Here is a 24481-nt window from a genome sequence, read left to right on the forward strand (position 1 = left end):
CTGTCAAAGCCAAATTCAACACGTTTACGAACACACCCACCATAACCAAAGACAAGCATGCAGGGATTTGCTCTGAAACCTCACTTACCTAAAGGCAATCCAGTATTTATCAAACAGAACTGTACTCAAATCAGCTCAGCTTTCAAGTCTTTTTGAGGTTTAGCGTCATCACCCAAGATTAGAATTAGGCATTTCTAGCCTTTTCTTCTCAGTTGATTCTATGGTAAACAAACCCCAACCCACCACAACTCTGCAGCCAGTTCTGTCAACCAGCCTTTAAAAGTTGAGAAAAAACCAGAATGCACCCCCCCCAACATGGATGCTTTAGAGGGAATATGCTGCCCTGTACTTGGGTCAGTTCCACATGCTCAATAAACTGCTTCCATGGTCTGGTTATTCCATTATTCAGTTGGCCACCCTCAAACTTAACTCTCAGAAGGATAATCTGTTCAGCAAGCCATTAACATTTGTGACTCCCTTTTCTTCTATCAGTTTCTCCTCCCCTCCCCACCAAAACAGCTCCCCAAGTGCTGGAAAGCCTATATGCAGTTCAATCCTATTTTACTGCTTAGTATCTATAGTCATCCCAAAATCTAGCTCATCATGAACCCAACCCACTTTTTATACTGACTCGAGTTACTTGTTTGAACTGTTCTATTTGACAATCCAAATACTGTTTTTGGGGGATTCACCACTAGGCCAAAGGCGTGTCCAGCCCCCCAAATCAAATGCTGCCCTTGCATACATGGAGTCAGACAATTGTATGGTGCCAATTTTAAATACAGTTTTATTTAAGACATTGCATTTTCCACTTAACAATACAGTGCTTATAAAGTGCAATGTTTATTTCCTTTCCCTGTGCACATATTCCATATTCAAGTATCAAGAATGCCCAGTTTTTTTTGCTATAGCAGCTCAACATTACAACTGCCATGGAATTTGCTACAAATTTGGGTCCTTTGAATATTGTGTGTGGAACAATGCTCAACCTAATTATTCTCAGGTTGGTTTAGTCAACCTCTTCAATGGTGGGCCCAGAGGAGGCTCCACCAGAGGGAGGAGCTCCACCACCAGGGAAGCCTCCAGGCATTCCTCCTGGCATGCCCCCTGCACTCTGGTACAGCTTGGTGATGATGGGGTTGCAGACTTTCTCCAACTCTTTCTGCTGGTGTTCAAATTCTTCCTTCTCTGCAGTCTGAAAAGAAAGAAAACTTTACTGCAGGTTCCTCAAATAAAAGAAACTTCACAACCTGTCTGGTACAATCAGTTGTGAAGACTAGACAAAAGCTTATCATTCAATTCTTCCACACCCACGAAATCCTGGGTCACTCAGACATCCAAGGAAGGAAGCTAGTTGCCAACATCTGGAATTCTGGTGGAAACCGCGAATGTTTGGACCATTCATCATTGTGACCTGTATATAAGACCCATCTAACCTTTTGCTGAAACCCTATAACCATGCCCATCCACTCTCAATTTAGTTGAAATTACAAACCTGGTTCTTATCAAGCCAGTTGATGATTTCATTGCACTTGTCAAGAATCTTCTGTTTGTCTTCATCATTTATCTTGCCCTGAAGTTTTTCATCTTCAACAGTTGCTTTCATGTTGAATGCGTAAGACTCAAGTGAATTCTTGGAAGACACCTTGTCCCGCTGTTTCTCATCTTCAGCTTTGTACTTCTCAGCTTCCTGGACCATGCGCTCAATATCTTCCTTGCTCAAGCGGCCTGTGAAATTAACCAGTCTTTTTGTTGAAACTGAACTGTTGAGTTACCCTGCTACGACTGTAACCCACTGAAGCAGCCAATTACAGAAAGTGATTCCTTGGCCCAAGTATCCTTGGGCAGTTAAAAGTATTTGAAAAATGATCCTTATGACCTAAACCATCTTAAGATGTTATGTTTAATTCTGAAGTTGTGCTCTTAACTTACCCTTGTCATTAGTGATGGTAATCTTGTTCTCTTTTCCTGTGCTCTTATCCACGGCAGAGACATTGAGGATACCATTAGCATCAATATCGAAAGTGACCTCAATCTGAGGGACACCACGAGGAGCAGGAGGTATGCCTGTGAGTTCAAACTTTCCAAGTAGGTTGTTGTCCTTGGTCATGGCACGCTCACCTTCATACACCTTGGTAGCAAATAAAAATTACTAAGAAGCTGCAAAGATTACTGCCCCAAGCTCCTAGTTTGGTGTAAGGTCAATGAATAAGAAAGGCTGCGCTCAGACATCCAAGGAAGGAATTGGCCAACACAGGACTTCTGGTGGAAACTACGAATGGTTTAGGTCAAATCATCACAGCGGGCCGTCTTCCCTAAGTTTCACAGGACAAAGTACCAATACAATATAAAACATACCTGAATAAGCACACCAGGCTGGTTGTCCGAGTAGGTAGTGAAGGTCTGTGTCTGTTTGGTAGGAATGGTAGTATTACGCTTGATGAGAACAGTCATGACTCCTCCAGCAGTTTCAATGCCAAGAGAAAGTGGAGTGACATCCAACAGCAGTAAATCTTGAACATTTTCAGATTTGTCTCCAGAAAGGATAGCTGCTTGGACAGCTAAATTAAAAAATATTAGTTAATAAAAGAAATCCCAACCACCTCATTATCAAACAAATTTACAGTCGCTCAGACATCCAAGGAAGTTGTGCCATCATCAGCTAAGCTTTTGGTGGAAACTACGAATGTTTAAAGAATCAATCATCACAGCGAGTCAGCATGGGGCCTGACAGGCCATGTTACAACTGTTTAACTAGGGTAAAGGAATTACCTGCACCATAAGCAACAGCCTCGTCAGGGTTGATGCTCTTATTCAGTTCTTTTCCATTGAAGAAATCTTGGAGAAGTTTCTGAATTTTGGGGATACGGGTAGAACCACCCACCAGGACAATATCGTGGATCTGAGACTTGTCTAACTTGGCATCTCGAAGGGCTTTCTCTACAGGGTCCAGGGTGCCACGGAACAGGTCAGCATTTAATTCTTCAAACCGGGCACGAGTGATAGAGGTATAGAAGTCGATTCCTTCATACAGAGAATCAATCTCGATACTGGCCTGGGTGCTGGAGGAAAGTGTACGCTTAGCACGTTCACAAGCAGTACGGAGGCGACGAACTGCCCTCTTGTTTTCACTGATATCTTTCTTATGTTTGCGCTTGAACTCTGCAATAAAATGGTTGACCATTCGGTTGTCAAAATCTTCTCCACCTAAGTGGGTGTCTCCAGCTGTGGACTTAACCTCAAAGATCCCATCTTCAATAGTAAGGATGGACACATCGAAAGTGCCGCCTCCCAAGTCAAAGATCAGCACATTCCTTTCAGCTCCAACCTGCAATTAAAATACAAAGTCATTACTCCTCGTCCGTCATTTCCAATGGCTCCAGCGTAGGGTAAAGAGAATCCTACACTTTACAAATGGCACATACTTTCTTGTCTAGGCCATAAGCAATAGCAGCAGCAGTTGGCTCATTGATGATGCGAAGCACATTGAGACCAGCAATAGTTCCAGCATCTTTGGTAGCCTGACGCTGAGAATCATTGAAATACGCAGGTACTGTGACAACTGCATTGGTAACGGTCTAGGAAAAAAAGAAATAATTGTTTGTGGTCCATTCCTAAAAATGTCAGTCCTGTAATTACATTGTCTGCCTCTGCATGCACTTGACACTGACCATTAAAAAAAAAAAAAAAGACAAAACACCTCAGTCAAAACCCCATGAATTCCATTTATAGGAAATCTGGTGCATAATGTTGTTCCAACCTCCAGCTACCTCCCGTTAGGGTTGCACACTACTCACCTTCCCAAGATAAGCCTCTGCGATTTCCTTCATTTTCGTCAAAACCATAGAAGACACCTCCTCTGGATAAAAGCTTTTTGTCTCTCCCTTGTATTCTACTTGGACCTTGGGCCTGCCAGCATCATTCACCACCATGAAAGGCCAATGCTTCATATCAGACTGGACAACAGCATCATCAAATCTCCGTCCAATCAGGCGTTTGGCATCTGTAAAAGGTCATCAAACGCAAATGTTGTAACACTGCCATCTATCCAGTAAGAATCCTAATCCACCACTACTCAAACACCAAGAGGCCTAGCAACCGAACTCCAGAACAATAACGGATTTATATTCTGAGTTATTCAGACTTCCCACTTTAGAATTACCTGTATATATTTTTTAACATGTTATTAAAACTTTCCTGGCTGCCTTATATTCCAGAAACTTCGGAGTCAAATTACACGCAGTCTAATAAACCACTTGAACTCACGCCCTAGTGCCTTAATTAACGACTTACCAAAAACTGTGTTGGTGGGGTTCATCGCAACTTGGTTCTTCGCAGCATCACCGATCAATCGTTCGGTGTCCGTGAAGGCGACATAACTTGGGGTGGTCCGGTTTCCCTGATCATTGGCAATTATTTCCACTTTCCCGTGCTGGAAGACACCCACGCAGGAGTAGGTGGTGCCAAGATCAATGCCAACTGCAGGTCCCTTAGACATGGTTGCTGAGGAAGGTTAAAAAAAAAAAAAAGAGCCCGGTTTGATAAAGCGATCAGACGCTTGGAGCGTTTATCGTGGAACGCAGGCCATGAGGTACGAGGTACTCTGGCCTCCGTCTCACTCAGCACCTCCCCAGAAACACTGCCCTTGTGTGAAAACCACGCGGTAACGGCCAGACCAAGAAATGCTGCAGTCGTGGTTGCCGTGCCAACCGCAGCTGGGCTCAGCCCAGACCGAAGAAAAAGAAAGCACCTGCCCCGAGGGTCTGCGACAGTACCGAGCACGTGGTCTCGAGCCCAGAGCTCGACCTTCTCCCCCACCCCCTGCGCTCCAAGAAACACCACAATAAGACCGTATTCCGTGCTCTAGTGCCCCCCCCCCCCGCCTTGGGTGCGCGCCAGTGGCCGCTTCCTGCTCTGAGAATCTAGGGAAGGCCCGCTCCAGGGCGCCGGACTTCCGCCCCCCCCCCCCCCCCCCCCCCCCGAGCGCGGATGCGGCCCTCGCCCAGCACTCCGCGCGGGTGCCGCCCTGACCCCGCGGCGGCCATCACGGCCTGTAGCCCCCGCCCCGGGTTTCCCGATCGGCCACAACCCAGGTCCACCGCCTCTCAGGGAGAAGAGAGCCGCATCTGGGCAGGGGACTCAGGGCCCCCCGCCAACGTGAACGCTCAGAAACCGCCAAAGCGCCGCAAAGTCTTAATCTGGGCGCGAAGCGCCCATTTCTGAAGAATAACCACGAGGTCACAGAACGGAGACCTTACCTTATGTGTGGACCTGGCTCAGGCTGAGAAGACAGCAATCCAAAGATGTAACCCCGCGTTCAATGAGACCGGTTTCCGCCCGCCACCCTGTCTCTTATACCCTGCCTTAGAACCTTCCAGAAGGGGTCCACCCCTATCGCCTGCCCATCATGACTTCTTCAGCCAATGGGCGCGCGGCCACCTCTACGAGGCCCAATGACTAAGCCGGCTTTACTCCTCGGGCCTCGCCCACTCCCGCCCCCATCCCTCCCCACCTCGCGATGACGCACTCACCGCAGCGTTCTGGAACTTTCATTCTCGCCCCCGCTCTCCGAAGGGCCCGGGGGAAAGGGAGGGTGGAGCCGAGAGAGCCCGCGCGCGGGAGTCCTCAGTCACCCCAGGCCGGGAGTGGCGGGGGGGGGGGGCAAAGGAGCGTCCGCTTCTGCGCAAGCGCTTTCAGTCAGCGCGGGTAGGAGGGGACGGAAGGAGGAGGAGGAAGAGGGGTGGGCAAATTTGGAACCAGCCAATGACAGCAGCATTGGCCGAGATCTGGATCGACGCGGAACCGGGAGAGGACGAGCGCGGGGCCTGAAGGGAGGGGTCCGGAGCCGGCAGCCCGGGAGGGAAGACGGAAGTAGAGCGAGGACAAAATGGCCGCGAAGGTTGTTTTGCCCATCCCCCCAAGTCTTCATTCTGTTTCCCCCAACCCCCGCTTCGGCGTTGTACGGGGTCCTCTAGGCCTTCCCGGATTCCTTGTTCCCACGCTTCTATCCAGTGTGGCTTTGGGCTAGGTCAGAGCACTAGGAGCTGGGGGGCGGGGGGAAGGTACCGACCCCTGGGCGCTGCTAGGGCGACTTGCTGGGGGCGGGGGTACGCAGATGTGGGGTTGGAGGGAGCCGCGCCCAAGCGGGGTAGGAAATGTTAGCCGGGCCGACCCCCAGAATTCTCAGTCACGATGTTGCTGAAGAAGCCGGCAGCCCTCAAGGCAGAAGTTGGAGGGGCTCCGGCCTCTCAGAACTGCCTGGGCCGGATCCTGTGCGGGACCCCCAGCGAAATAAAGGGCCAAACCTGCTTCCCCGAGTCCAAACAAGTCCGCCACTCCCCACCTCCCACCTAAAACAGGTTCGGCTTCTCGACTCTCTCCCCTCACCCAAATCCGGCGCTTCTCAGTTGTTTGTTAAAGAAAAGAAAACCCGAGTTCTCTCCATGTAGGAGAATCGGGCATTAGGAACCTGGGTTCCGATAACCCCGTGTCCTTGATTTAGACCTTCTAGAACCTCTCTTATTTTTAGAAACATGATGTATTTTTCCTTCCTTGACTTACAAAAAAACCTAAACGACAGATCGTTCAGGGGCATCTTGAGAACATTAGTAATCGAGTCCGCAGAACAATAGTACTTGTAAATTGTGGTGCGTGGAGGCAGGTATATGGGCCTTGTCATTCCAACAGCCTTTTACAGTTCCTTGAAATGTTTCCCAGGGTGTTCTTTCAAACAGGCAGGGCTGCTGCTGTCTTGTTTAATAAATAAATGGGCAGATAAATGAAAAAGATTATTTTGAAACTACCTAACAGTGGTGTGGCTGGAATAAGAAAGGCCTTCCAGACAGTGCCTCCAAAATCTGTCAGAAGAGGACACCTTGTACTTGTCAAAGCCAGTAAAGCCTAGAGACAGATTAAACCTAAGAAGGAAGAATTTTCTTTTCACATTTGCCTTTTCGGGGGCGGGGGGGGGGGGGAGCGGTAGCAATATTGGCTTGAACACGTGGAGGTATAAATTTAAGATTTCTACTCACCTCCCAAGAAATTAATTTTATATGATGCTTTTGCAACGTACAGAGCGCTTTCATTTGTTATATCATGCAATCCTCAAAATATTTTTCTGAGATACGTATTATATGTCCCGGTATTAAGAGAAAAATGAAGTTCAGAGATGTTATTTGTAGAATTTACAGCTGGCTGAGCTAGAATGGAAGCTAGTGCTTTTGATTCCAGAATCCTTGGGGGGTTTTTTGGTTACATTATAGTATAATTGCCTTTCTAGAAACACATGTAACTACACAACTCAAGAAGAAGTAAGATGCTGTGGGAGGCTCCTTTCAATTTTCTTTGGTATCTACAATCTTCCTCTTCCTACTCAGCCTATCAAGTACAGTCTCTAAACTGTACCCTGCATTTTGCCCCTTGTAACCTCGGGACTACCTACAACATTTTAACTATTGTATCACTGGAAAGGAAAGCAAGGGCCCAAATCCAGTGGCTGAAAGTAAATAAAGAAAGTAGAGTAGGTAACCTGTTTCCAGTCACTCAACATACACTGTAGAACACGGACTATGCTCTTATTAAATAGAATGATGCAGACTTTATGTATTTAAAGCTCAGTAAGATCAGTGTCCTGTCTCCACCTCTTCAAATACACAAGGTTTCAGACACATTCAGGATGGAAAATTAAAGCTTGGGGGTGCATAGGGACCACAGTAAAGAAGTCTGAAGCCAAAAAAAAGTCCGAAGCCTAGGGTTTCTGACTGAGAGATGGGGTCAAGATGAACATATCTGAGTCCCTGTCATGTACCAAGCACTGTTCTAAGTGCTTTACATGTATTACCTCATTTAACTTGTGAAGTTTTTTTTTTTCCCCCAGATTTATTTGAATCTCTCAGTGTTTACTTTTGAGATTGTTTGAACCCCTTAACGTGTAGTTCTGTTAGCACTTCACCTTGGTGTAAAATATTTGCTTCGTAAATATTTTGATAAAGTCCTTAAGAGCAGGATCTCTGTCATAAGATCCTGCTGAGGACCTTGCTTTGTGAGAAAATAGTACTTGGTATATTTGTCACTGAAATAAATAAGTAGTAGATCATATTCAGACTGAGTTCTGTTCTTTTGGCAGCAAGCTAAGGAACAAATTTTCAGTGCACGTTATATGACCTTGAGCTTCCCCTACGGTATCACCTTATTTATTTTTTAATTGCTGATGCAGATACATCTGTAATAAATATTTGGTTTTTGTGATCAAATACAGTCTCAATTACAAGGCAACTTAGAAGTTAAAATATAAACAGCTTAACACCAGAAATGAAGCAAAATTCTATGTCTTTTTGCAACAGCAACTCTGAAGTTATTTTTATACAGTGTTAACAACAAGGGCATCGACTTCATTATTTTCCAAACTTAAGTTTGGTTTATATATTTTATTGAAACGGTTATTCTCCAAACATTCACATCATTCCATCGGTATCTTCTTCCCACAAACATTTCTTCCTTCTACTTTTTAGCTAACTTACTTTTTTTTGTTTGTTTCATATTAAAGGATCAAATTTATTTGAAAGTTAATAGAATATGGTTTGAAGCCAGTAGTGTCTCAAAACTTTATCTTAAGCCCAGAGCTTGCCATATCTGAACCCAAAAACCTGACTCTAAGAGAAGTGCACTGTCATTGCTAAAACTTCAGCACCTTATCAGTCAGAATTTTCAATTCCTTAGAATTTCTCAGATTTTAGGTAGTTACCTGCTTTGTGAATTTTTCTGTAGATTTCCAGTGTGAATAGATGTCCAAAATCTGGATATTCAACTGATATTCTAGCCTTTTAATAACTAACATGTTTAAATAACCTAAATCTCCATATCATGCAAAGGGGACTGATTCCTGCTTTCAAAGGCATATACAGGAAACCTTGGGTTCAAAGGTAGTAAATAATGATAAGAGCAAATTGCTTGTGATGGTACAGCCGCAGCCTCCATAGTGTACTTGTTTGGCTCAGGTACTCTAGAAATGAGAATTCTCAGAGTTACATAGCAGAGGTGATAGGTTACCACACTACTAGAAAAATAAAAAAAGAGTATGGAAGGGGTTTCTATCTTACAATGAGGCAGTGTTAGTATAAGAAGCATTCCAAATACGCCAGCCTTCTTAAATTAATAGCAGACATTCCTTATATCACTTCCTCAATGTCTCTTATTTCCCAGCTTTTTTCTTTTTAAGAGGAAGACAAACCTCAGATTACAATTTTCTCCCGAGCATAAACCCCCATTTCTTAAAGAACCTTAGAGGGAAATGCATTTGCACTATATGAGGACTGTTTCATGAGAATTAAACGTAGAAATGAAAAACCAGAGAAGTGGGGCCAAATCCCAGATCTCCCTTTTCCGTTCAAGCATCTGATTTCACTTTTAGAAAAAAGGTTTCATCTCCAGATTCAGCATGGCTTTCTCTTTTCTGTAACTTGCTGTCCTTTTAATAATAAATATTTGCACCAATGGTGATCTGTTGACATTTGCCCTAAGGTCCTTGCAGGGCTATTTCAGATCTACCATTCTTGCCATAGGATGAATTTGACTCACAGAATAGTCACCACCATTAAAAAGGCAAGTTCTTGTATTGGAAGCTGCTGCTTTTCTTTTTTATTTCTCACACACCTTTCTTCCATGAATCAACTCTTTGATGGTAATCCTGGTGAATCACTTCTGTTCATTGTTTCCAAGTTGGTGACAATTTGAATGTTAGCAGTCACTAATCCAGCCCTGTTCTGCCACCCAGGAGTTATCCTCACCATCCCTTCCCTAAATAAAATTCCCTTTCCTTCCAGACCTGGACTTCCTCAGACGCTGGGAAATTACTGAATTTCTCTGTCTCTCAGGAGGGAATGATTATGACATACTTATAATGCCATTAGGAAACGTTGACGATCCCTGATCTTTTTGATAATTTAAGGCCTAGAATTATCAAAAGTCCCAGGTTCACATCCTTCTCCTAAAATGAAAGAAATGGAGGAAGCTCCAAGTTTGGTGTAATAGTAAACTGCCTTATACCATTCCTCAACATATTAAGAGAAAACTGATCTAAGCTCCCTTTCTAGTTTAATCAGTCTTAAAATGCTGATTTCGTATGTTCTCAGAAAAGAATGCAATGATACGTCAGATGACCTTTTAGCAACTCTGAAAGATCTTTCTCTAAAAGACTTCTAAGAACATTGTCAAATGACACACAGTGAATGTTTTTTTGCTCCAGAGATCCAGCAGGAAGATCCTCAGAGGCGTCTGATTTGAGGGACGGTCCACAATTGTTCCAGCATGTATTTCTGATATCTGTCAGTAACCCTCTGAACATCATTAAGACAGAAAGTTCTTCACAGTCCCCTATCACACATTTTGAATTCCTTTCTCAGTTCCCTTATAGTTGAATAGAAGTGGGAGGTTAGTAGTGGATAGAGGGGGAGAAACTCAAATCATTCTTCACCTCCCACTAGTTCAACTCCTTGTGAAATTAATATCCAAGCCTTATGGTAAATGAAGTCAGGTCAGAAGAAATGTATTTCCTTTTTGAAATTTCTCAGAAGCAATGTGCCCCATACATGGTGCAGCTAGGTGAAATGTAAGGCTGTGGGTTCCACTTGACTCTGAATAATCACAATAATCCAGTAGGTTTGCAGAAATGCATAGAAAATTTATGAACAACATCTCATTTCTTCTTGACAATGGTGAGCCGAAGTAGTGATACAAAACATCTCAGGGGAGAAGTTTTAAGTGTGTTCAGTTCCCCTTTCCCCAACCTTTTCCACCCCAGGTCCTGGTCAACAAATACACAGATTTGGACCCCCGCTCTTCCCCACTCTGGTCTCGAGGCACCATGAGATGCCTTTTTGGAGAGGATCAGTTTACATCCTTTTTCCTGTTTGGTGTCCTATAAAGAAAGTGCTCATTTGAGTGGGTTTCATGCAATGCTCACTGCTACTGAAATGGCCTTTCATCTGGTTGGAGGGGGTTGTGTGGCTGGTGACTGAGCTTCAACGACTAGAAGCGTCCTAAGATCCTGACTCCGAGGAAAGCATGGGAGTCAAGTCCGCTCTAACTCAGACGCTTCAGAAGGCTCTGCTCTGGCTGGGGATCATGCTGGGTGCGGTTCTGCTTTGGTCAGGGTAGCATGGTGGACTTTCTTTGGTTCAGAACCCCTCCCCTCTGGCCCCACTAGGCTGTATGTGTGGGTGGCCAGCCTCGGCTGGGGCGCTGCTTCGGTCGACAGTGTCCGCTGGCTGCGTGAGGCACTATTTGCTGTGGAGCGCGTGGAGGAGGAACCCGAGCGCGAGCTCTGAGAGCCTGAGGAAGAGGAACTAGGTTTCACCAGGCGGGCCTTGGGGGCTTCCGCATCTTCCCTGAAGAGAAGAAAACAGCAGAGGTCAACTTTAATCCTGACAAGACCGCGATAGCTTCCACTATGGTTGCTTCCTTCTGAGGTTTCCCAATAAATTCCTCAAGCTGTAAACTTCACGTGATACCACTGGAAGGCAGCCGTTTAGGGGAATGGGGACTTCCCCTGACCCCGAGACTTCATGGCTGACTGACACACATGGATGTTTTCTTAGCCCTGAAGTCAACTCTGTTCCTCTGGGAGAGTAGGCACTTAACCGCTGAGACGGAGTTGGGGTTTGTCTACAAAACCCCTTACTTATTTATTTCTTTGTTTATTTTTTGGTGGGCAGCAAAGCAAGGTTTACTGAGGACTGCAAAGTGATAGTACAAAGCTCCCAAGGAGGGAGAGGACCCCAGGGAGTTGCCCAATTCTCTTATTTTTTTATTTTTTATTTTTTTAAGTCAGCTTCAGACCCTGTGTGGAGCCCAACGCGGGGCTTGAACTCACAACCCTGAGATGAAGAGTAACTGACTGTGCCCACCCAGGCATCCCTACCTAAACCCTTTCAGTGGCCCAGAATTTATGCCCATTCTTTATCATAGGCGCTGTATAAATGGAAGTGAATCAGAAGTAACATAGCTGATCTTTTAATTCTCAGCTGAGGAGAGACAGTTTCACAATAAAGGCAAGATAAACCAGACCTTCTGTCCTTACACTGGAACTCCTTACCTAATCAGAATAATCATTTTAACAGATTCATAGTTAAGAGGAAATGGGAGGGGCACCTGGCTGGCTCAGTTGGTTAAGGTTAAGGGTCTGCTTCAGCTCAGGTCATGATATCAGAGCCCTGGGATTAAGCCCCAAATTGGGCTCCCTGCTGAGCAGGGAGTCTGCCTATCCCTCTGCCTCTACCCTGTCACTCCCACCCCCACTGCTGCGTCCCTCTCAAATAAATAAAAAATCTTTAAAAAATATGAGGAAATGGGACATTTATGTTGGCTGGTCACTATAGAGCTAGCTCTGGAAAGGAAGTCTAGTAGAAGGGATGTTGAAGGAAAGTTTACCTAATTTCATTAGGTCTCTCTTCTTCCTCGTATCTCTCTTTGTCTTTCCTTCGGATCAGCAGCCACACCAAGAGGAAAATCAGCAGAGCTCCAGCCACCATGCCCGTCACTGCTCCTGCTATCATGCCGATGCTCTGTACATCTGTTTTCTCAGAAACAAAAGCAGAGGTAAAATGAAACATAAGCCAAGAAATACATGCACTCGGGGACCTGGGTGTCTCAGTCGTTAAGCATCTGCCTTCAGCTCAGGTCATGATCCCAGAGTTCTGGGATCGAGTCCCGCATTAGGTTCCCTGCTCAGCAGGTAGCCTGCTTCTCCCTCTCCCACGGCTTGTGTTCCCTCTCTCGCTGTGTCTCTCTCTGTCAAGTAAATAAATAAAATCTTAAAAAAAAAAAAGATATGAACTTAAAAAACAGAAGGCCTGGGATGCCTGTCTGGTTTAGTGGGTGTAGCATGCAACTCTTAATCTCAAGGACTCTTGATTTTGAGGTTGCGAGTTTGAGCCCCACATTGGGAATAGCATTTACTTAAACAGAAACATAAGCCCCGGGCAGGGTGAGTATTTCCAGATCTTTCTATCTTCTTACCCTTGCTGTATGACCAACCCCCCTCGATATCAAAAGGTAGCAGATCACACCACCCCAAAATATGCCTCTTTGACATTAGGACTATTTTAAGCTGGTTTTTTTGAGGTAGGCTCCACACCCAATTTGGGGCTTGAACTCACAGCTCTGAGATCAAGAGTCTGTCCTCTACTGGCTAAGCCAGCCAGGTGCCCCGCTTAAGCTGATTATCTCTAAGAAACAGCAGACACAGAGGAGAAGTTCTAGAAAGAGTAGAAGTTACCCTTTTATAAGGGAAATTTATATTTATAAAGAAAATCTCCATTCGGTCCCCTCCTGGACATAATAAATTTCTTCAGGGAGCTGACAAATTCGCCCATGTTCCTAAACAGAATTAGCTACCTCAGTGCAACTACTGGATTTATTTTAGCACTAGCCATGTCCTTCTGGAAATAAAGGTTTCGACCTTGACTTTCCTCTTCCTTGTGATTAAAAGTGTTTTACACGGAACCAATGGGAAAGCAGGAGCGAGCCCGTTGGATACTTACACCGTACAGTGACTCGCACCACACAGCTTTCCTTCCCAGCCTCGTTGCCCGCTGTGCACTGGTAGAGCCCAGAGGACGACATGGTGAGATTGTGCAGCAGAACTCGTCCAGGGTTACTGTAGTCTACACACAAGCAGAAGGATGACTGTAATCCTCTTAGTCACAGGGTCTCTGTCTACTGCTCACCTTACTGCGTCATTGACCTAAGATTCTCTAATACAGTGTGAAAGGATGAGATGATGGATTTTTTTGGAATGTGGAAAGGAAGGTGAACATTCTTTGAAACTGCACATCCTCTAGACTTAACAAAAGACTGGGAATGTGGGAGGGACAGTGAGCATCGTAATTAGCTATCATGGGCACCCGATACATCTCTCCCTCGCTGCTTCTGCCACTTTTACGTGCCATTTGAGGAAAGAAAAGACGGGTGTTTTTATTTTTTTGTTTGTTTGTTTGTTTTCTGTCCAGGTTGAAGGATGAAAAATAGAAGCTCAAAGAGGTTCAGCAGTGCGTTCAAGGTCACATGGTGAGTTGCTGACCAAACGAGACTCCAAGTTCAAGGCTAGAGTACCATTCTGTTGTCTCAGCAGACTGGTGGAGAGATGACTTACCAATCCTGGACTTGGGAGGGAGACGCTCATCCTCTCCCTCCTTCTCCCGGAGTCGCTGCCAGTAATACATGATGGGCTTTGTGCCAGAGGCTGACTCACACTGCAGAGTCACGTCACTTCCTTCTGTCAGCTCTCCTTCCAACTCGCATTTGGGCTTTGATGGTCTCACTGGCAAAAGGAAAAAGCTTCAAAGATAGCCAAACACCCAATTCAGTGGAAGAACCGTGTCCCGTTGAGCTGTTTCTCTAGCCGTCTGTTACGGTCCACTGCTGAGTGGGTCTTTCGGTACGTGACCATGCTTTACAGCACCCCCAAAATACACCCTCCTCCACCCCCTACACAGACATACACCCAATCCCAGCGCCTTCTGCCGGTGCCACTGTGATTTTCAGAGGCTGCCCCAGAAACTCCCTCATCCCCTCTCAAGACACTTTTCAAAGTTGAGTGTGATTTTATTAATACTGAAACAGGGACAGAAACCCATTCACTTGGACGCAATTAAATAGAACTTAGTAGCTTTTGCTGCCAGAAACCAGAAATGGGACTTGAATCGTATCTGAGAGATGTAAGGTAAATATAAGAATGCCATTTAAACATGAGAGGATATTTAAACTTTGTAAGTGGGCTCCCATGGAAAATCGTGATTATTCTTTCTTCTTTTATTATGTCTAAAATATAGAACGTACTTCTTCCCAGGAAACTGGACTATGGAGCATTTGGCTGTTCCTCACAGAGACCGTATTAATGAGATGGAGGTGTTCACCTTGGCACTCTAGCTTACCTAAGACTTTCAAGATGACATGACTCCACACGTAGCGCCCTGAATTCTTCACCTTGCAGCTGTACCGGCCCTCATCGCTGGGCTTCAGAGGCTCTATCTGCAGGGAGGCGTCTCCTGCCAGGAAATTGGAAGCAAAGGCCACTCGGCCCTTCTGCTCCTCCGTCAGGTTACTGTAGACATGATGGCTGGAGTAAGTGATCACCTGGGGGACAGACCAAGGCAGGGTGTCAAGCAGTGCGGATCTCGGCCTTCATCTTTTGCTGATGTCAAGATGAGGAAAGGGAACACTCCTAAATGGAAGAAAGCAGTCATGCCCAAAGCTGATTTCTAAGCGTCAAGAGACCCTTTGTTCTAAATGAAGTTAAAAGTACGACATGTTGGGGCGCCTGGGTGGCTCAGTGGGTTAAAGCCTCTGCTTTCGGCTCAGGTCATGATCCCAGGGTCCTGGGATAGAGCCTCGAGTTGGGATCTCTGCTTAGCAAGGAGCCTGCTTCCTCCTCTCTCTCTTTCTTTGTCTGCCTCTCTGCCTACTTGTGATCTCTGTCAAATAAATAAATAAAATCTTAAAAAAAAAAAAGATTTTAAAAGTATGACATGTTTGTCTAGGCCTCCTTCTCCTTCCCAAGATAATACCTCTTTTTGTGTGTGTAGCATTTTAATTACGAAGTAGTAATTGTTTCATTAAATGCTCAGAGCCATTTCATTTCATAGGTAGATTTTTGCATTTGAATTACATGTTCAGTGAAGTTCACACACCTAAGTCAAGGGAGGAAGAGAATGCATCATAAATGCATATAAGAGTATCAAGAGTTGGGGGCGCCTGGGTGGCTCAGCGGGTTAAGCCTCTGCCTTTGGCTCAGTTCATGATCTCAGGGTCCTGGGATCAAGCCCCGCATCGGGCTCCCTGCTCGGCAGGAAGCCTGCTTCCCCCTCTCTCTCTGCCTACTTGTGATCTCTCTCTCTGTGTGAAATAAGTACATAAATCTTAAAAAAAAAAAAAAAGGTATCAAGAGCTGACTGTGAGGAGATTTGGCAGAAAAGGATGGAGAGGAGATCTACCTTCCCCCTGCAAACCCCCCCTTTTTTTCTTTTTGAGAGAGAGAGCATGCAGGCTCTACAGCCAGCCCAGTGCAGAGCCCAACACAGAGCTCGATCCCACCACCTTGAGATCATGACCTCAGCCAGAATCAAGAGTCAGAGGCTCAACAGACGGAGCCACCCAGGTGTCCCTCCCCTGCATACCCTTTCTGACTTTTTAATTTCCCACCACCTGCATGTGAGCTATTCAAAAGATGCTACACTCCTTTTGCTCAGCAATTTTACACCTGGTTTATTTCTCATGTAGTGTTTTTGCAAGTTAAGTAGTTTCTCCCCTTCTCTGTGGTTTCACTTCCTGTGGTTTCAGTACCCGAAGTCCAGAAGCAGATGATCCTCCTTCTGCCATATTGTCAGAAGGCCAGCTGTGTGATAACACCATGCACAATGCCTGTGTCGTCTCCCCACGCTCTGTCTCATCACAGAGGCACTGTATCATCTCACATCACAAGGTAAAGGGTGGGTATGGTACAATAAGATTTTGAAGGAGGGAGAAAAAAACCACATTCTCATAATTTTAAAATTATTTTATTAATTATTCTTAATTTCCTACTGTGCCTAATTTATTTATTTTTTAAAAGATTTTATTTACTTGACAGACAGAGATCACAAATAGGCAGAGAGGCAGGCAGAGAGAGAGGGGAAGCAGGCTCCCCACCAACCAGAAAGCCTGATGTGGGGCTCCATCCCAGGACCCTGGGACCATGACCTGAGCCAAAGGCAGAGGCTTTAACCCACTGAGCCACCCAGGTGCCCCTGTGCCTAATTTATAAATTAAACATTACCATAGGTATATACGTATAAAAGAAACATAGTATATATAGGATTTGGTACTATTCATGGTTTCAGGCATCCAGGGGTGATTCTGGAACATATCCTGCACAGATAAGAGGGTAATACTGTAGGCATTATCCCCATTTCACAGGTAAGTAGCAGAACCGGGATTGAAAATAACCATCTAAGGCCATTTAGGTCATGGTCAAGGTATACCAGTTACCTCCCACTTCCTGTGGCCATCTGCATTCATTACACGGCTCATTAAGTCCTCTTCCAGAAAGTTTAGAAATGAAGGTGGAAAAGTGACACTATAAAATCAATGTTTTGTTCTTTTTTCTTTTTAAGATTTTATTTATTTATTTGACAGAGAGAGAGATCACAAGTAGGCAGAGAGGCAGGCAGAGAGAAAGGGGGAAGCAGGCTCCCTGCTGAGCAGAGAGTCCGATGTGGGGCTCGATCCCAGGACCCTGAGATCATGACCTGAGCCAAAGGCGGCGGCCGAACCCACTGAGCCACCCAGGCACCCCAATCTGTTTTGTTCTTACAAAAGCGTGAAGTCCAGTCGAAGGGACTGGAAGAGTTAAAGAGTAGAAGTCAACGCTTAAAATTCAGGTCTGATACCAAGGACTTCATTATTCGGCTTTCCTTTTGGGAGGCTTCACTGCCGATTAGTAAGAGGAAGTCAGTTGGGAAAAGATTATATCCCTTCCTACCATAAAATATGTATGAGATCATGTCTTTGTTTTCCCAGGCAGGGACACCAAAGTTTAGATTACTCTAACAACAACAACAAAAAAAAAATCCTGGAGCACCTGACTGGCTCAACCGATACAGCATGCCAGTCTTGATCTTGGGATCGTGTGTTCAAGCCCCACTTTGGGAATGGAACCTACTTAAAAAGTAATAATAATCTTGAGTATTAGTGAAATTTCATCTGCCTGCATCATAGCCTATAGGCTTGGAGATTTTTTTTAGATTTTTAAATTTATTTTTTCAGAGTAAGAGATGGAGCAAGTGTGAGTGGGGTGAGGGGCAGAGGGAGAAGGAGACTCCCCACTGACGAGGACCTTGGGATCATGACCTGAGCTGAAGGCAGATGCTTAACCAACTGAGTCACTCGGGCACTCTAGCCTACATAGTTCTGGAATCTTCCCTGGTTCTGTGTGTCCATCACCTCACTCCTATTAGTCACAAAAACTGTGCTGTTCTGGTTCACCAAGACTTCAAGCTATATAACTTCAGCTTTGGCCGTTCTGCCACTCAGCATATTCTTAAACTCATTTGATTTTAAATGTCAGCAAACAGTTATGGGACAACTGCTTCCCATCAAGTCACAGGGAAGCTATTCAGATGAGTAAAACCCTCTGCCTGTCTTCAAGTAATTTATAATCTAATGGGATTAGCAAGGAGAGAAGTATAAACATAGAAAAAGGATTAATTAACTTGAAATAGTATCAGAGAGAATGTCCCAGAAAAGTTGGAGGCATTTGAGTTAGGCTTTGCAAGACAAGCAGACTAAATAAGAGATGATAAAGTCAGGGAGAAGGCTGCGGGGAGCATTCCAGATACACAGAAGGACACTAAAAACAGGCACACAAGCGTTTGGGAGTCTCCCGAGCACATTTCTGGCTGCAGCTGTTCAAATTGTTTCCCTCTGCTCAAGTCCTTAACTCCATCCTCAATCACATGATACCCTGCAACACATCAGATGCTTTCCTGAAAAGATTTGAACCCAGCCAATAAAATGTCCATCAGACCTCTCTTGATTATATCAAAATTCTTCAGTATCATCCATTTTGCCCTCACCATCTTTCTTTCTTTCTTTTTTTTTTTAAGATTTTATTTATTTATTTGACCAAGAGAGATCACAAGTAGGCAGAGAGGCAAGCGGCGAGAGAGGAGGAAGCAGGCTCCCTGCTGAGCAGAGAGCCTGATGGGGGGTCGATCCCAGGACCCTGAGATCATGACCTGAGCGGAAGGTGAGGGTTAACCCACGGAGCCACCCAAGCGCCCCACCCTTACCATCTCTCTGACAAATGTGTTTTTTCTTTTCTCTTCATGCTCTTTTTCATTGGCAAATTATTTATTGAGCTCACGGGCCAGAGTACTGTGCCAGGTGCTGGAAAACAAGCTGGGATAAGACCCAGCCCTTACCCTGTGGGCCTCACAGTCTTCGGTGGGGAGGGGGGAGGTGAGATGGGGGAGAAGAAAGTAAGACAAAAGCGAAGGTAGACACTGTAGCTGATAATCAATTTAAGACATTCTCCGTTATCCAGCTTGGCCCACTCCCTTCAACCAGCACGGCTGCTATGATAAATCTCATATCCTTATCTCTCTCCTGACTCAGTTTTGAACTCTGGTTTACCACTTCCAGCTGTCTGGCAGTTGTGTATTTCTACCCACTCCGATCTACCTTATTACATCACGATGTAAGTGGATGCCAAGTTAACAGTGACGTAAAACTCAATCAGCTCTTTTCCAGCTCAGAACTCTTCAGTGGTTCCCTCTACCTCTGAATGAGGACAGGATTCAGTCTATAGCTCTCGGCATTGACTTCTGCGTTACCTTCCCAGTCCCGTTTCCTCTTTTGTCCACCTCCCTGGGCACCGTCAGATAACACTGCCTCCCTGTCTTTAATATGATTCATGCCCTCTTGTACTCAATGCCTTTGCCCACTGCATTTTTCCATAGAGAAACTCCTTTTTCTCCATCTCTTGACATGAAGAACTCCTATTCATTCTTTCTGGGTGCCTTGGTGGCTCAGTCGATTAAGTGTCCAACTTTGATTTCAGCTCAGGTCATGATCTCAGGGTCATGAGATCGAGCCCCTTGTTGGGTTCCATGCTCAGCAGGGAGTTTGCTTAGGATTCTCTCCCTCTGCCCCTCTCCCACTCCTCCTCTCTCTCTCCCCCTCTATATCTCCCTCTCAAATAAATAAATAAATCTTCAAAAAAAAAATAATTTCCTTTCATTCTTCTAAGTCCCAAATCAATGTTAACCTCTTACGAAACCTTCCAGGTTATGACACTCAGACTAATGGCCTCTTCCCTCCCCACTTCCAACTCTTTGCATCTTTGCAGCATTTTTATGAGAGGAGAAATGGTGAAAGACTTGGGCACATAGATTGCTAGATACCCTTCCTATCATGCTGGGTGTGGACCAGGAGACCCTTGGGACATTCTGGTTATATATATGTCTGTTGCCCTTAATTGTCTTTGGCTAGGCTAGAATGCAATTCTGCAAGCCTTTATTGAATACACATTTACTGAAAACATACTCCGTGCTTAGCACTGTGCTAGAGATGATATCAATACAAAGAAAATTGTTTTGGGGCGCCTGGGTGGCTCAGTGGGTTAAAGCCTCTGCCTTCAGCTCAGGTCATGGTCCTAGGGTCCTAGGATGGAACCCCGCATAGGCTCTCTGCTCAGTAGGGAGCCCGCTTCCTCCTTTCTCTGCCTGCCTTTCCCGCCTACTTGTGATCTCTGTCAGATAAATAAATAAAATTAAAAAAAAAAAGAAAAAGAAAATTGTGTTATGAAAGTGTTGAGGGCCAGGACGTGCCACCCAGAATAAGCCACTTTGTATGTGCATAAGAATTTCAAATACTAAAGGCATTTGAGTTCTTGAAGTTGCTTGACTTCAAAGCAGAGCCTCCTCTAAGAATTTAAGTGTAATAAATCCCCTCCTGAAAACAACTCAAATCTTCTCTTCTAGGAGACCAGAAATTAGCACCACACCCAGACAAACAAGATGACAAGCTAGCATATCTCTAGCATTCTAGCATCTCTAGCATATCTCTCACTTGTTCTTCTAAGGGCCTGTTTATCTTCCTCAAATTTCGTTTTTCCCAAAGTGTCCTTCTTCCTCTTCTCTTTCCCCGACTAAGTTAGGTCTGTAGCCCAAATTCTAGCCACCCCTTGGAGTTACATCATCTGTGGGTACTTAATCTCACACGTTACCTACGTGGTACACAGAAGTTAATAGACTTCTGTTTGTTTTTCTCCTATTAACTCTTCCCTTTGTTGTATACCTGAAACTAATATAATTGTTCTATGTCAAATATATCTCAGTAAAAAATTTTTATAAAATTTTTAAAGAGAGAAAACAAACCAACTAACAAAAATCTGTCTTTTATTCGTCTAATTTACAGTGCCCCAGCTAGAAAACCTAGGAAGGGAAAGGGGAAAATATATTCCCCCTCCCCGCTACAGTTTTAAAGGAAAACTTAAAAAAAAAAAAAAAAGGGTAAAATTATGACTCTCATATACAAAGAAAATAAGCATGTGTCAAAGATTTTATTTAACTCATTAATAAATGATGGTACCAGAAAGATTTTACAACAGGTTCAAATGAGAATCAGACAAAGACTTGTAGTCTCCGTGGGACAAAATTCCTTTGCATCTCTATACACAGGACCCACTGCCATGCTGTGGATATGGAAACAGGGACATTGCTATGGGCATTCCACAAGTTAATTTCTATTTCTGTGGAGATTAATATGTGAGGAAAATTAGATCGTAATTTATCTGGAAATATGGAGTCTGAGCATGAAGATGATGTTTGGGAGGGACCTCCCTATGGTATACTGTATGGGGGGTGGTGGAAGCAAGTGTTCAGATTTTGGTAGGGAGAGATCCTCTATTGGTATGATTGGTATGACAGTAAGGGGAACTAGATTCCTTGAAGGCTGCTCCCCTCTGCCCCCCACTCCCCTACTGTCCTCCCCCTCAGCAGGTGGTTTCACAGTTCAGCTTTCTGGGTCTGTAAATGAGAATTCCTGCTGGAGTACCGAGAAGAGCATTTATTTCCTTAGGACTGGAATGAGGGCTGCCAGGGAAACGGGAGCTAGCTTCACTGGGGCAGCACCATTGGCTGCTCCTGAAGGTTCAGATGAACTCTTCAAAGACATTTTGCAGCAAATTGGTAAGCCTGACCAGCTAGAGAATGTTTAGAATGAGAAGAGACGGTCAGAAGAAGAGGAGTGATCCATCCACCTCCACCCGAAAGTAGAAATGCAGACAAAGGCTGGATTTGAATGTTAAGCTAAAAAGACCCAAGAGCGCAGTCATTTATTCAACAAATTTGGAGCCTCCACAATTTGCCAGCACCTGTTATAGGTGCCTGAGGAAGATCTGTGAACACAGCAGGTGAAAATCCCAGTCCCTGGGGAGGATGCATTCTGGTGGCAGGAAACAGACACGGAAGACCACTGTATGGTACATTTGACAATACTATGAAAATAACAGAACAGGGAAGAGGGTGGTAGTCCAGGGGGACAGACTGCAGTTTAAATAAGGTGGTCAAAGTAGACCTGGGTGGAAGGAGACATGAGGGCCTGTCTTAAAGGAGACGCCTTACTAGCCTGGGAAAGAGAGTTCTTTTTCTTTTTTCTTTTCTTTTCTTTTTTTTTTTTTTTCAGATTTTATTTATTTATTTGACAGACAGAGATCACAAGCAGACAGAGAGGCAGGCAGAGGGGCAGGGGAAGCAGGCTCCCTGCCAAGCAGAGAGCCCGATGCGGGGCTCGATCCTAGGACCCTGAGATCATGACCCTATCCGAAGGCAGAGGCTTAACCCACTGAGCCACCCAGGTACCCGGGGAAAGAGAGTTCTAAGCGAAGAAAAGAGGCAAAGCAGAAGCCCTTAAGGTAGAAGCATGCCTTGGCGTGTTTGACGAACGTCAGAGAGGCCAGGGCGCTGGAGTAAGCCAGGCGGATAGCAAATGAGGTCAGGCAGTAGGGTCAGATCCTGCTGGGCCTCTGGGCCATTGTGAAGATGATGGTTTTCACTCTTCGGGAAGTGGGGGCTATTTTAGAGGATTTTGAGCAAAAGAGTGTCATGATATGATTTGTTTTGAGAATAGGCTGTAGGAGACAAAAAATGGAAACAGGAAAACCAGTCAAGAGGCTATTGGAGTTGGGGTGCCTGGGTGGCTCAGTTGTTAGACATTTGCCTTCGACCCGGGTCATTCATGATCCCCGCGTCCTGAAAGTGAGCTCTGAGTTGGGCTCCCTGCTCAGCGGGGACCCCGCTTCGCCCTCGCCCCTCCCCCTGCTTGTTCTCTCTGTCAAATAAATCATGTCTTTTAAAAAATTGTGTATTTGTGGTATGAGAGAAAGAGAGGAGTCCAGGGCCACTCTCATGTTGGGGTGGGAGCCTATGAGAAGAGAAAGGAGCTACCAACCTGGAGAGAAGACAGAGCCGAGGAGGCTTGAAGTCGGAGGCAGTGTGCGGGGTGAGGCTGATCAGGAGCTTAGTTCTGGGCTTCCTACCTGTGAGACTACCTGTCTAACAGCCAGAGACATGGGGTAAAGCACGTGCATATACATGTGTTGGATATTCAAGAGGGAGGCCTGGAAATACGGGTTTGGGAATTCTAAGCTTGTGGATGGTATTTAAAGGCTTGAGACTAGATAAGATTCCCCGATGGCACGAATATAGAGATTAAGAAAAGGAGGGTTAAATGAGACTCTCCAAGGAGTGGATGTATAAACACAAAGATAGAGCTCATCAAAATACCACCGACAGGGGCGCCTGGGTGGCTCAGTGGGTTAAGCCTCTGCCTTGGGCTCAGGTCATGATCTCAGGGTCCTGGAATCAAGCCCTGCATGGGGCTCTCCGCTCATCGGGAGACCTGCTTCCCTCCTCCCCTCTCTGCCTGCTTGTGATCTTTCTCTGTCAAATAAATAAATAAAATCTTAAAAAAAAAAAATACCACCAACCTCAGAGTAAAACTGTTGACTGTCCTCTCTTTAGCGGACTCTTCAAGTCCAGCCTTTGCTCACATTTCCAGCTTTATTCCTGGATGACAACTCCTCTTCCTCCTACCCTCTCTTTCATAAAGACTCTGAAGTGCACCTTGAAACCACCCGCTGAGGGAGGAGACAGTAGGGGGATGGGGGCCAGGGGAGCAACCTTGAAGAGGTCTGATTACTCATTATCCTACAATGGAGGATCTCTCCCTACCCCAACCTGAACATTTGCACCCCCAATCCATAAACAATAGGGAGGTCCCTCCCAAGCTTCATCTTTATGCAGAGGAATATTCTGGAAAGTACAGGAAACGCACGATTTCAGTCAAAGGTCCAGTGCTTAATCCCAGACAAAAGTTTTGTCTTGAATTTCTGCATTCTTTTTGAGAGAAGCTGTAAATTCTAGGGGAGGGGGCGGAGGGAAAGAAAGGGATTTAGCTTTAGGAATTTGGAGCTGAGATCCTAGCTCTGAAATCTGTCTTGGGCAACGGACTTCAAAATCTCAAAAGGCATAGAGCTCAGGTTTTCTGCAGCCAAGTTTAGGGTCTCATTTTTCCTCACACATTAAAAGAAAATGAGGACAACAATTCTTAGCTACTGACCTCACAGGCTCCTAGTAAGAACTGTAAGAGTGGAAATCTGTGAAAGGATGTCATTCCTTTGCTCGCTGACCATCTCCTGACTATTCTGGGCCAAGCACAGCCCTTGGCCCTGGACTTAAAAATATGCATTAGGCCTAGAAATGAAAATCCGCCAACACAATGCAATACTTCCAGTTGGAGAGTTCTGTTTTTATTTAACAAACACATATGTGTTATTTATTTTATGTGAGGCACTGTTCTAAATGCTTTATAAGTATTAACCCCTTGCATTAAAGAGAAAAAAAAAACCCACGTCAGTGAAAAGTTCACAGCAAGATCAAGGAGA

General features: G+C 45.0%; 2 protein-coding genes, 1 long non-coding RNA gene and 1 other non-coding gene across 4 annotated transcripts in view; 1 reads left to right on the forward strand and 3 right to left on the reverse strand.

Annotated features, from left to right (window-relative positions):
* Positions 1–762: 762 nt before the first annotated feature.
* HSPA8 (heat shock protein family A (Hsp70) member 8) lies at positions 763–5410 on the reverse strand. The gene is made up of 9 exons (XM_047691074.1): positions 5259–5410; positions 4294–4503; positions 3798–4003; positions 3426–3578; positions 2773–3328; positions 2359–2561; positions 1933–2131; positions 1496–1728; positions 763–1195 (listed from the first exon to the last, which is right to left on the reverse strand). Exons 2-9 carry the CDS (start codon positions 4496–4498, stop codon positions 1010–1012), a joined length of 1941 nt encoding a protein of 646 aa, XP_047547030.1. The 5' UTR covers positions 4499–4503; positions 5259–5410; the 3' UTR covers positions 763–1009.
* LOC125080199 (small nucleolar RNA SNORD14) lies at positions 2627–2714 on the reverse strand. The gene has a single exon (XR_007121236.1). It is a non-coding gene; the product is annotated as a small nucleolar RNA SNORD14 (small nucleolar RNA).
* Positions 5411–8159: 2749 nt separating the features above from the next.
* The window catches only part of CLMP (CXADR like membrane protein), a 99963-nt gene continuing 83641 nt past the window's right edge, over positions 8160–24481 (reverse strand). The window contains exons 4-8 of the mRNA XM_047691075.1: positions 14931–15132; positions 14150–14317; positions 13539–13661; positions 12427–12568; positions 8160–11384 (exon numbers count right to left, since the gene is read on the reverse strand). Coding sequence (XP_047547031.1) covers positions 11120–11384; positions 12427–12568; positions 13539–13661; positions 14150–14317; positions 14931–15132 — 900 coding nt within the window. The 3' untranslated portion in view covers positions 8160–11119. The remainder of the gene's footprint in view (positions 11385–12426; positions 12569–13538; positions 13662–14149; positions 14318–14930; positions 15133–24481) is intronic.
* On the forward strand, positions 12484–14952 carry LOC125078424 (uncharacterized). Its single transcript, XR_007120888.1, has 4 exons — positions 12484–12594; positions 14007–14434; positions 14620–14719; positions 14829–14952. It is a non-coding gene; the product is annotated as an uncharacterized LOC125078424 (long non-coding RNA).

Source organism: Lutra lutra, chromosome 10, assembly GCF_902655055.1.
Source record: "Lutra lutra chromosome 10, mLutLut1.2, whole genome shotgun sequence".
Taxonomy (NCBI): Eukaryota; Metazoa; Chordata; class Mammalia; order Carnivora; family Mustelidae; genus Lutra; species Lutra lutra.